Source organism: Atractosteus spatula, chromosome 5 (genome assembly GCF_055471065.1).
Source record: "Atractosteus spatula isolate fAtrSpa1 chromosome 5, fAtrSpa1.hap1, whole genome shotgun sequence".
Classification (NCBI taxonomy): Eukaryota; Metazoa; Chordata; class Actinopteri; order Semionotiformes; family Lepisosteidae; genus Atractosteus; species Atractosteus spatula.
The window spans coordinates 8174086-8186663 of NC_142710.1; the positions used below are offsets into that span (position 1 = coordinate 8174086).

The following is a 12578-nucleotide window of genomic DNA, read 5'->3' on the forward strand; positions in this document are numbered from 1 at the left end:
GAGGAGTGTGAATTCAGACTGCAGGGGGCCAGACACACACCCCGTAATGCTCTTGGCCTGCTTTAAAACTGCTTGTTTGTAGAGGATTTAAGATGATTCGAATTGCCCCAATTATTTTGTTACTTATTTTATTACATACTGTATTATTGATGGTACCAAACCAGCAAATAAGACAGTATAGTGTGCTCAGACACTTTCAATAAATGACTTATAGAAAAGTGTTAAATTAGTTTTATCTTAAAAACACATGACACATGTCTTAAGAATAATGACTTTTATAATCAATGGTATCACAACATTTGTCATTTTTGATGCCTGTGTCCATGACCAGCTTCAAGTACATGTAGACATTTTCTTCCTGCTACTTCATACTCAGGAGCATGAGGGAGCCGGATCCTAGCCAGTAAGTAAGGGGTGCAGGGCAGGATAAATCCTGGATGGGACACCAGTCTCTCACAGAGCACACAACACACACACACACACACAAGAGCCACATTTCCCAGAAGCCTATCAACCCATTGGTAAGTCTTTGGTTTGCAGGAAGACACTTGAGCTCCCAGACGAAATTCTCATGAACACGGTGAGAACATACAACTAGATAACACCCTAGGAATGAAACCCAGGGCCACTCTCCACCTTGCCAGGTTTGAGGTGCACACTGGGATCAGTAGGTATTTCATGCCCCTCAAACATCATCTATTAAGAACCACGTAATACGAGACAGATTCTCAGACAGACAGAACCATGTACCTCAGTACCTGTCTGAGTTACTATCATCTTACTCCACACCTCACAACCTTCTCTCTTCTAATTCTGGACTCCTGTGTGTCCTCCAAGCTTGTCTACACCCTAGGGGTAACACAGCCTTTTCCTGCTGCGCCCCAAAGCTCTGGAACTCTATCCCCAAGGATATCAAGGAGTCACTTTCCCTGACTTCTTTCAAATCAAGACTGAAAACCTTCTTTCACAGAAGGGCTTTTATTTATCTGATTCTGTGTATGCCCCTTTGCTTTCCTACTGGATGTGCATTTATACAGTAGGAAAGCCTTTTGTTTTCTTGCTGTTCTGTAAAGCGATTTGAGAAGAAACCTTTAAAGATGCTAATGTAAAAATAAAGTTTATTGTTGCATATTATCGTATCACAAGGTCTTTTTCTTCATCGATTGTTCGGAAAAAGAGGAAGAGCTTCTCCCCTTCGTTGAAGGCCATGTCGCGGAAGGTGTAGATGTGCTCTCTGCTCTCCACTTTGTAAAAGGAGACCTGCCTTTCCTCGATGTCCAGAAACACCCCCAGCGTCCTGGGCAGCAGGCTGGGAGAGAGGGAGGTCAAGGGTTCGGTGAGAGCCGAGAGTCGAGCAGCTTCCCGAAACAGGGTCCAGTAACCCTCCTGGGGAAGGATGATGAAGGCGCCCTTCCTCTTGACCGACTCCCTGGCGACTCCTATGGTCCACAGCTTATTCACCTCCACCTCCCAGTAGTGTCGTCCTGTGGTGAAACCCTCCTGGCTCAGGGCAGCAGACCAGCAGTCAAACCTCTCCGGGCTGTCAGAGACATCCCTGCTGTTTCCCCTGCGGACTCTCTTCCCGTCCTCCGACAGCAGCAGCTCCCGTTGGGCAGTGTCGGGATTCAGGGTCAAGTCCTCTTTGGGAAAGAAAAGCAGAAAAAGTCCTGTATTGACAACATACTTACTGCTATAGCTGGGAGTAGGAAAGAAGCAGAAACCAACATTGTAGACTGTAACTGTGTCATACAGTCATACAGAGCAACAGCCCTCAGCCACTGGCTCTGGACATTCAAAGTTTATATCCATCCAATGTCTAGCTGCTTCTTCATGTATAGGGTCGCAGGGAGAGACAGATCCTCTCACAGCAAGACCAGGTACACCCTGGGCTGGATACAGGTCCATCGCAGGGGAATGCTCCAGACAAAAATCAGCACACATTCACACCAGGGCCAGTTTGCCCCAGAAGCTGATTGACCCACCAGCATGTCTTTGGACTGTGGGAGGCTTCCTGAGCCCGGGGTCTGGAGGATCTCGCCCCATCACCCTTGGACCTCCATGTCTTGTCTCTCCGTGTGTTCCCCCCTCCCGGGGATTTTAACCGTGTTGCTTCCCAGGATGGATTCCTTGTTGATGGACTGTCAGACTGTGCCCTGACCTGCTTTTGGACCAGTTTGGATTTGGATGCCGTTCTTTGTCTCACCCGGTCACTGTCTCACGGATTGTCACTATTATTTTGTGCACTATTATACCCCTGTGTGTTCCCTTTTACCACGCCTCCTGTTTTCACCAGCTCTTACCGCATCGCATAGGGTCTACTACAAGATCTGACACGGATCTCAGTCCGTGTTCGTGACAGTAGTGGGTTCGTGTTCCACATTGGGTGCAAGGTTCTCTAATAACCTATACTGGGCAGCAGCAGTGTGGGGTGATGTTGGTGGCGGAGGGTCAAATACCTGTGACAACGGCAACAGCACTCGCACTATCTGCGCAGAAGGCAGGACTGGCAATCTACTTCTGTATCTTGCCATGAAAACTCAACACTATGGATAGTGACAGTGGAACTGTCTGTAGGGTCACCATGAGTCGATACTGATGCGACGGCACTCAACCACCACCACCACCCCTAAATTTTTTACCTTCTGTTAACATTCGATATGGATAACACAGGCTATGAAATCTAAAATCTACTAAATCAGAAATATTAATATATTTAGCAAAACTCTTCTTGCTTACCTGCTGCACTGCGCAGCCACTCCCACTCTGAAACACAGACACAAAGGATGTATTAATACATACAGACGCTTAACACGATCGAACGCATTTGCTTACAGGATGTACCTACCTGATTTACAACACCGTCTCAATATATCTGGAAAGACAAGATGAAAAAGATTCCTCATTAGGCGATGCAATGATGCTTGATCTGATCACATCAAAATGGAAATGGCTGATTTTGCTTATTAGTTACTGGAACAAAGTGAAAAACATTTGCAGAAATGTGGTCAGGAGTCTATAAAGACTAGTCAAACATTAAACATACATAGCTGTCATATATACAGTACATAGAAGTGATCCATACTGCTGTTCAAGAATGGAAATGTCACTGAGTTACAAAGGTGTGTCTGTTATTGTGGTCTTCAGATGGTTACATTAAGATGAGTTTTGTTAGTTTCCCACTTAAGTGAAAGGAACAAAGACACTTACCAAGTTCTCTGTGGAGCAAAGGGAAGTCTGTGAATAAGAAACAGAATTTACAATTTCATCTTTAATCAGTTAAGACTATGATTGGTTTTGACTCCAGTGTAGAACCGCTGAATGTCCTGCTGGTGTCTTTTACCAGTTCTTTGTGAAAAAGGATAAGGTTCAATATGATCAAGCTGTGCTATTGATCAATCAATCAAGGAATCAACACTTGTGCAAATCTGTTGATAATGTGCTTGAGTCACCACCCTACAGGGGCTATAGAAGCTACCTTACCATGGGGAAAGACTGAAAAACCTACAGATAGAACAACAAAGTAAACGATCTCTCATTCACCACAGTAGTGCAATAGCAGCACTGTCGTGACTCAACCTTATATTGTTGATCAGGTACAAGATAAGAACTGTCAGCAAGTTGCACGGTCAGTGACAACTGAAGGTACAAGAGAAAGAGCTGGACTCAATATAATTACTTTCCTTATAACGATTATGCAAAAGACACCCTTGTAATAACACTGCTCGTACCTGAGTAAGAATCCAAGACAGTGAGACCCAGACACAAGTGCAGGCGAAGCAAGCAGACATTTGGAGTAGACCGGCATGGTAAACGAGCAGGAGGAAGTGAGGGAGGCAAATAAACATGGGAACAGAGCTCCAGCAGAATCGACGTGCCAGGTCAAAGTGACTTTAGCAGCCCACTTTGTAGCCAGGAGAGCACAGGAACAAAGCACAATGGAAATCCACAAACGAGGTCGAAGAGAAGAAGGTCGGAAGTTCACATTAGGGCTGATCCTAAATATTCTGCTCTCTCTGAGGTAGTGTGGCAATTAACTTCATACAGGTGGAACAGATCTCCTTCCAGAGCTCGTAGTCACACCAACAGGTCAAGCAGAGATTCTGCCGGTTGCCATGGAGATTCTAATGCATTTCCCATGATGGGATTTTGGATGCAGATCGAATTAAATAATGTGGAGGCAGACACATTGGCTGAGTTTTCTTAATAAGGAGCTCCTTCGTGAAAAAATGAAAATGAAACTCATTCTGCTTAAAAACACAGCTGTTGACAACAAGGGGAACTTTATAGCTGTGACCAAGTTTCACAATGGCGAGAGTGTGTGTTCTAGTCTGGGGACTAAAATCAGGCAAAGAAGCAGATAATCTAGTTAATGATGGTCCCAGTGAAGAACAGGAACTGTCCCAGGCACATGCTTGGTCACATTTGAATTCATACTTGATATGATTTTTTTCTGTAAGAAACAGCATGCAATGATCACACTCTCTAATGGAATAGGGCCCTATTCCCTGGTCAATACATGTGCAAAATGTGTACCATGCAGTTTTCTCCAGTTGATGATCAGCAGAGCAGCTGCCCCAGCACTGAGAAAGAGAGTCAAGATGAGAGCCACCATCCACCCAGAAGGTCCTGGGGAAAAATCTCCTGCAGACAACATAGCAAAAGAACTTGAATTCATTACTGTATATTACCAGGGCATTTTAGGAAAGCTGGTCAAACTACTCCTTGTAGCAATAAATGCTACAAGCCTTGTCAATATACTTAAGAAATCAAATTGCTGCATTCCCTAAAAGGCAACACCTAACAGCAGTTGTGCTACATGGAGTTTTTAGAAAATATATAAACCTTAAACTTTAGTGATGATGGAAGACAGCCAGAGAGATATACTGAGCTCAGAGCACTGGCTGTGCTCACATACTGTATATACAGTATCATTATAATTGAAATCAAAAGTAGTACTTGACTTATGCAGGCATTGAAGCTCTGTGGCACTGTGCTAGTGCCAAGCTTGTTACTGTATTATCAAAGAAATGCAATTAAAATACATTTACAACTTACTGGGTATGTGTAGCTCAGACCCCAAGTCAAGCTGCGGTACTGTGCTTCTCACCAGGCACGAGAAGATGTTGGACTCCTGTTTGACTGGGATGTAGCTACTGACACTGAGGAGCCCTTGTCTGTCCCTCTCCACTGTGGTGCTGGACAGTGATGTCACATCCTGTCCATCCTTGTCTGTCCAGTTCACTGCAGGTTTACGGAACCAACCTTCTGACCTGCACACCAGCTGGGTCTGACCCCCTCCAGTGGAGTGGAGAGACACAGAGGGCTGGGTCCCCACACCTATGAAAAATTAGCACAGGAACAAGGGAACTCAGAATTAATGGAAAAAACAAATAGCCTCATGCTTAGACTTCATACATCATAATTGTTATTGGTCACTAGTGTGTGTTGCTCATTGCAGTAACAGCACCACACTATAGAAAACCAGGCAGTGAACAGACTTACCCCTCACAGCCACGTCAATCACAGCTTCCTCGTACCAGTTTGTTGATTTAACCATGCACGTGTACTGGCCATCATCGGTTCCTCGCACGCCCTTCAGGAATAGAGATGCGTTGCCTCTTGGGAATTCCTCTGGGAAGAGATCAGTCCTCCCCTTGTAGAATGGATTCTGATTTTGTAATCTAGGCCTTTGGTTCAGGTATAAAAACAGGGGTTTTGAGAAGTCCCCTCTAAACCACCTGATCTCCAGATCCAGCACACTGATGCTGGGCGAGAGGTAACAGGGCAGGACAGTGTGTTCACCAACAGTAGCAACAACAGGACCCGCCGGGCCCAGAACTCGGAATGTCTCTGGGAAGAGAAATAAAATATACCATACATCCATCACTCCATTTTCAAAACACTTCAATAAACACAAGGTTACAGGGGAGCCAGAGCCTATCCCAACATGCAATGGGCACAAGGCAGGGTGCACTCTTGATGTGGAAACCAGTCCATAACAGGGCACACACACAGAGATAGAGACAGACACACCAGGGCCAATTCTCTCACAAGACAATGAACCGACTACCATAGTAGGTATTTAATCTAATCGTGCAGCACCCAGAGCAAACCCACAATAACATGGGGACAACATACACAATCCTCACACACAACATCCCAGGAATTAAACTCAGGGCCCCTTACGTGACTTCCTGTACATAAACAGGAAATAAATCAGAAGTGCTCTCTTCCTTTCCCCAGTAACAATTCTCTGCTCCCATTTCAAGACTCAGTGACATGGGTCTAAGAAGTCTTTTGGGCCTGTTAATTCATTCAAGATCCAGCTCATGGGTCTATAGATCAGCATCAATCCTTCTAAATGCCATGCTGGCTGGGGAATTTGAAGTCCTTCTCCTTCAATCTTTTAGACTCTAGAATGTCTTTGCAATATACGGTCAATTTTGAATCACCATGGGGAACACAGATGGGCTCCTGTAACACTTCCACCTGCAAAGTATTTGAAACTTTGACCCCCTGCAGGATCCTCTGGATCTGACAATAAGGCTCACACTGATCAGAACGGCTGTACAGGTATGTCCCTGACAGTTGGCTGTTGGCTGATGATCTCATCTTGATCAACTTGTTGTGTTGCATTCTATTGCTGCGTTTACTGTTGGTAATGTTTTCATTTTCTTGCTGTACCTGATCTTAAGACAGAGAACTGGAGGACACACAGCAGAAGCACTAGGATCCATCCTGAGTCCAACTCTGACTTCATCCCTGGAACAGAGAGACAGACTCCCAGTGAGAATCCCAGAGAGAGGAGTTTCTCTCACACAGCTCTGAAGATGAACCAGCGTTGGCAATACAGACAGACTCCCAGAGAGAGGAATGTCTCACACAGTCCTAGAGCTGTACCAACACTGACAGTAGAGAGTGGCTCAACAGGCACTCAGTAAGACCTAAGTAGGAGCCTTCTAAATATACTTGAGCAGTGTGAATTTGCATGGTTTACACTCTGCACGTATTCGTTTTCCATAGCAAACGTGTTTAACGATGCATCTGAAAAATCCTTCCAGTCTCTTGCGTCCTCTATATACCGCCTTCTAAACCCTGTTGTCTGCTTTAACTAAATCAACCCATCATTCAGATCCTACTATCGTTCTCATTGAGCACAGGAGAACCTCAGTCCAGCCCTACAACAGCTCTACTAAAGACCATCCTCTGTCCATCTCTCTCTGACGAGTAGGACAAGCACTGAACCCAATCCACACTATAAAACAACGGACACTGAATGCTACAATCCCAATGTACGTATACTTTTGCCTTCATATGTTGCTCAGCACAAAGTCCCAAAACCTATTCTACATGGTGTGTAGAATAGTCACATGGGCAAGAATGAAAATAAGCAGAACACATTATGAATAATGACTATCATGAAAATTGATTTCTTAAGGAGAAATATGTTTTGTTTAATTTGGATCGAATTACTTTTTAAGGTGAGCTATATTGCTATATTGAAAGTAGTATTATTTCAAAACATCTAACGCTTAAAAAAGCAAATGGACGGTTTCCCAATGTCCGTGGTACAAACAGATTTCCATTTGATCCTGCTGTGCTCATAAATTCTCTGACCCATGACACGTTCATTACAGCTCAGGCTAGTGTGTGAATCATTTTTACAAAAAAATATCTCCACATACAAAAGTACACATACTGGATATGTAAACATTATAACATATATATATATAATAGATATTTGTACATGATAGCGTCAGACTTACTGGAATGCTGTTTCTGCGAAGTTCTTTCTTGCACTTTGATCTGTCCCTTAAATGACTTTCATTTCCTTTCCTTTGAAAAAGCTGTCTCAGCACGACAGAGTCACACAGATTTGTGCTGGGTGTGTACCAGCTCTTTCTGTAACTGATTAACTACTAGAAAATGTGTACAGTTGTATAACACGCCGATAACATTTCATATTGAGAAAATGTACAGTATGACATCATTATAGTTCTTTAGTACAATATATTGCATATTATGAAATACTGTGATAGAGTGGGCAAAGCATTCTCCCAACAACACTGCAAGAAGAAATGGAAGCATGTGATGTGATACAATGGAGGGGACTTCATTGCAGAGGCCCCCATTTGGGCTCCAATCTCAGGCCCAGGGGTGGAGCCTTGAGCCAAGATGGCTGCCTGATATGTGAATGAAGCAGCAGAATTAGACTGTAGCTTCACCTGGCCTGGTTGAGAATTTAGCACTCAGGATGAGTGGAATTCCAGGTGAGAGGAACAGGAGAGGCTCTCGAAGATGACTCCTCTGAGGGTAATGTGGAGATTCAGGAATCCAATTGACAGAAGGAGATGCTCTCTGTGTGTAGCAGGAGAGGAGACACAAACTGGGTTTGGTAGCAGGTCTGTGGGACTTGGTGAGCCATAGGATCGCTTGGAGTGAGTGATGTGAAAGATAAGTGGGCTGTGAGTACTCACAGAGGTATAAGGGTATATTGTTGCAGGAAATGCTTGAACAAGTTATTTGAGGTTGGCTTAGGTGTGTACTGTAACTATCAGAGCTATGATATAGTTTATCACCTGCTTCTGTGTATGGTGAATTTTTCTCTTGGTAAGAAAAAAAGTCATCACGAACTGGCAAAGAAATCTGATGGTAATCTTGTACGTAGGGAAGGTGAGAGTTTTGAAGAAGGACTTGGTGTGTTCGATAGTTAGAAGAAAATATGAGTTTAAAGTAGGTTAAAATATGAGGTTTGTAACGGTGTGGTTTGAGTGTGCCGGGCGTGGGCATGATGAAGATATCTATGCTTTTAGAGAACCTGTAATGAAACAGATATATTTAAGTGGACTGAAGCCAGGTATAACAAAGACATTCCAAATGATGCACCCAGAAATTAACAGTTCGCGGGATGAATTTGGGGAGCTGGTGACACTGCCGGCCAGGTAGAACAGAATATGGAGGCTCAAGTGAGGGCCCTGCAGTTAGGTGGCTCCAACAATAATAGAGGGGGGGGAGGAAAGGGGCTGCCTCCTCTGCAGGAGGAGACGTGTTGTGCTACTATTGCAACAAACCAGGGCATGGACCAGGCTGCCATAGGGCTTCCACAACAGCCCAGCAGTGTCTGCGCCTGCATCTGCGTGACCTGCTGGAGGTCAAATCTGTTGTAATTCAAGATGTAGACGACATCTAGCGGCGTCCCCAGATGAGGAGACTCATCGGGAGGACCTGTGGAGGTAGGTGCTTGATTTCTTAGCTCAGAAAGGACATAAGGCCAATTTTGACAAGGCCCGAACTGGCATGGACACTGTGATCTATTTGTGGCAAAAGATTAGTCAAGGAAATCGTGAAATGACTGTTGACAGAACCCAAGCCATTAAAACACACCCCGTTCTCACTACAGTTAAAGAAGTGTCTTCGTTCATAGGCCTGTGTAATTTCAACTGGACCTGGGTGGATGCATTTGCAGAATGGGCTCAAACCCTCACTGACAAGCTTAAAGGAAAAGTATCCTCTGATGATATTGTAAAATCAGATGACTCTCAATTGGCTGCTGTTAATGACTTGAAACAAGCTCATTTGCAGGCTCCAACCCTGGGTCTACCTCAGAACGACCAACCCTTTTTGGTTGTATGTGAGCGAGCAGCGGGGATTTTGGTCGGCTGTTTTGACACAGGAACACGGGGACCACCAGTGCCCAGTAGGGTATTATTCTAGACAGCTGGATGCGGTGACCAATGGCTGAGGACCCCGCCTAAGGGCAGTCCAGGACACCTGTCTGGCAGTCCAGGCTGTAAGTAGCATTGTATTAATTTAATGCTGTACACACGCTTTTGTTTCTGAATCGAATCAAATATCTCAAGTTACCAGTGGTAACCTAGTCATCAAACAAGCAGGTGCAATCAACCCAGCTTGTGACCGACTGACGTGATTCCCCACTGGGATCAACTGAGCAAATATCATTTACAGGGAACACCATTGGTTGATGCTCTTCCTATGGTGCTGTGACCAATCAGACCGCCGGACTAAGTCCACATGACGTCATCACAGGAAGGCCAATGAGATTACCTGGGGGCCTGGATTTAACTACTGGCTGTACTGGTTTATTGACCGATTCTCTTTTGCGGTACGGTAAGGAGCCGACCGTTGCAATCCATACAGCCCGGGAGCAAATGAAGGAGGCTGGGGGCCCATGAAGTGAAGGGGGACACGACCTGATCCCTGGGGAGTGGGTGTGGCTGAAGACGTTCGCATCACAGGCACGCCGAGCCAAGTGGGATGGTCCCTTCCGAGTCCTGCTCACCACAGCCGCGGCTGCGGTAGCCAGCAAGGGTCACTGGATCCAAGCCTCGCAGTGCCCAAGGGCAACAGCACCTGATTGAATATTAGACTATTCATTTTAATGACTATTAAAATGAAAGTTTGTATCTTATGGTGGGGCCTCCAGCTCATTCTTAGCTCTATCGTACTTGTAAGCGGTTAGTAATAATCAAAGTTCTTGTTGGGTATGTATTGCTATTCCTGGGTATGTACAAGGGGGACTGCCAATGGGCGTGATCCCCTTCAATATGAATGATTTTTTAGGATTTTTAGATTATATATGTATAGGAACATACACATACAGTATATATAGGAACGGAACAAATTCCACCCAGCTGTATGGGGAATGGGTCGCTGAGCAAGGGTGGACCCCACTAATTTCACTGGATGGTACGCACCCTGTTACAAAAATTAAAGGCGCCCACTGGTCTTACAGCTTTTTAGGACTGTAAAGGGTTGGCTCTGCTTCAGCAGATCTGACAACACCTCTACCTCCAACTCAGGGAATAGTATCTGTGATCATACTGTGCCAGGTAATGACAGTATTTATCCTTTATCCTCCACCAGTAGACGGTAGACAGAAGAAACAAAGCAATTCTTTGCCACAACTACTCCTTAGTACAGAATGGGGAAATTGAAGTCATCGATAGGGCAGATTTCTAAGAGAAACTGGCCAGTGAAACTGCAGTCGGCCTACAGTCTATTAGCGATGAGATGGTTGCTCTCAGGACAGTAGCTATGCAGAACCATTTAGCTTTAGATTCAACTTGTGCAGTAATTGGTTCTTAATGCTGTACCTATATTCCTGACAATTTGGAACATGTTGCAGATTCAGCACAACACCTTTGTAGCGAAGGGCAAAAATCCATAACTATAATCCGGATGACTGGGGAATAACTAACTGGCTCCCAAGTATTTTGGGACATTGGGGAACCACTGTGATGCAATATATATTTATAGGAGTTATCTTTTTGGTCATTGAAGGGGCTTTTTGTGCTTGTGTACGTGCTTTATGTGTTAAATGTGTTGAAAATAATTTTTCCTCTGTCATGGCGCAGAAAGCTGAACCACTACTCTCAATAGGCCCAAAATCTACTAAGGCCCCTCTGAGTGTTCCTCTTAAAAGAGAATAGACAAATATGATTTTAGTTAAAAGAAACTCACCGTGTTTGTAAAGTTTCTTAAGGGGGAACTGAAGAAATGTTGTGCTCTGAGAAAGGAACAACGGGCTCTGTTCTGATACTGTAATTATCCTTAGCCTTGGTGAGTAGCTGGCTGATGGCTGCAATCGCTCATGACTCTCATGAATGTCTAACAGACGTTCCATTTTGAAACTAAATGTTCTCTTGGTACGCAAACAACTGAAACTGCCTGAGAAAATATCTTGTGGATGGTTTCTGCTGGAATATCTATTATTGTTTTCGCTTCCTCTTATATGACTAAATTGGTGTGACTCACTGTATAAAAAGGGAAACACTGCTGTATTCATTTTCAGCTACATTCAGGACTGTATCCTGTACTGTGCTCCTGTATGCATACCTAAAGGTCTGCTTTCCTGCTCACTTCAAGAACCTGATCATTGAGTGATTTCTACACTATACTCATACCAAATTATGTTCAGGTGATGTGGAACTGATTTCTTATAATCTACTGTATTACTTATTGGCGGGTCTCTAAAGCAGTTAAATTCAATTTTATTTTATTGTAAACAGACCAAGGTTCATTGTACCTGAGACAGAGCACTTGAAAATGATGTTTACAGCATATACTGTATAAACTTTAAAAGTAAATATAAAACAGAGCACATTTATTCTTCTTTTGGGGAACGCGCTTAAGTCAGCACCAACTGGAAAGAAAATTCGAACTTAAAATATGGTGATGGCATAAACATTCCCCCAACACACACACACTTTTGCTACGGCAAACCTAAATCAGTTCAAAATCCTCTTTGTATGGGTTATAAAGGCACTCATCCACTACGCATACAGTAGAAGGATGAGCTGGATCTTTAGTGATCCTTTGGAGATACTATTGAAATGTCTTTTTCTGCGCGGGTGTAGATGAATGGAAAAAGTCTCTCTCCGTCTCTGAATTCCAAGCCAGTGAAGGTGTAGATATGAGATCTGGATTCCACTTTGTAAAAGGAGACCTGCCTCTCCCCTATATCAAGACACAACCCCATCTTCCGGGGCAGCAGGCTATTTGGGAGTGGGGTCCATGGGTCAGTGAAAGCAAAGAGACGAGACGAATGACTCGCCAAA

At 44.2% G+C, this 12578-nt stretch overlaps 1 protein-coding gene across 1 annotated transcript; it reads right to left on the reverse strand.

Moving 5' to 3' along the window:
* Nucleotides 1–259: 259 nt before the first annotated feature.
* Nucleotides 260–7822, reverse strand: LOC148833953 (butyrophilin subfamily 2 member A2-like). Its single transcript, XM_088916155.1, has 9 exons — nt 7767–7822; nt 6685–6762; nt 5503–5850; nt 5056–5337; nt 4534–4641; nt 3208–3234; nt 2846–2872; nt 2737–2763; nt 260–1640 (listed from the first exon to the last, which is right to left on the reverse strand). Exons 2-9 carry the CDS (start codon nt 6758–6760, stop codon nt 1132–1134), a joined length of 1404 nt encoding a protein of 467 aa, XP_088772281.1. The 5' UTR covers nt 6761–6762; nt 7767–7822; the 3' UTR covers nt 260–1131.
* Nucleotides 7823–12578: the final 4756 nt, after the last annotated feature.

What these genes read in the sequence shown, in the direction of transcription:
- LOC148833953 (XM_088916155.1), bottom strand. Translation starts at nt 6,760, where the DNA reads ATGAAGTCAGAGTTGGACTCAGGATGGATCCTAGTGCTTCTGCTGTGT. An exon ending in TTTGCTCCACAGAGAACTTG is followed by an intron (nt 2,873 to 3,207) that starts GTAAGTGTCTTT and finishes TTGTCTTTCCAG; the next exon opens with ATATATTGAGACGGTGTTGT. An exon ending in GTGGCTGCGCAGTGCAGCAG is followed by an intron (nt 1,641 to 2,736) that starts GTAAGCAAGAAG and finishes TCTTTCCCAAAG; the next exon opens with AGGACTTGACCCTGAATCCC.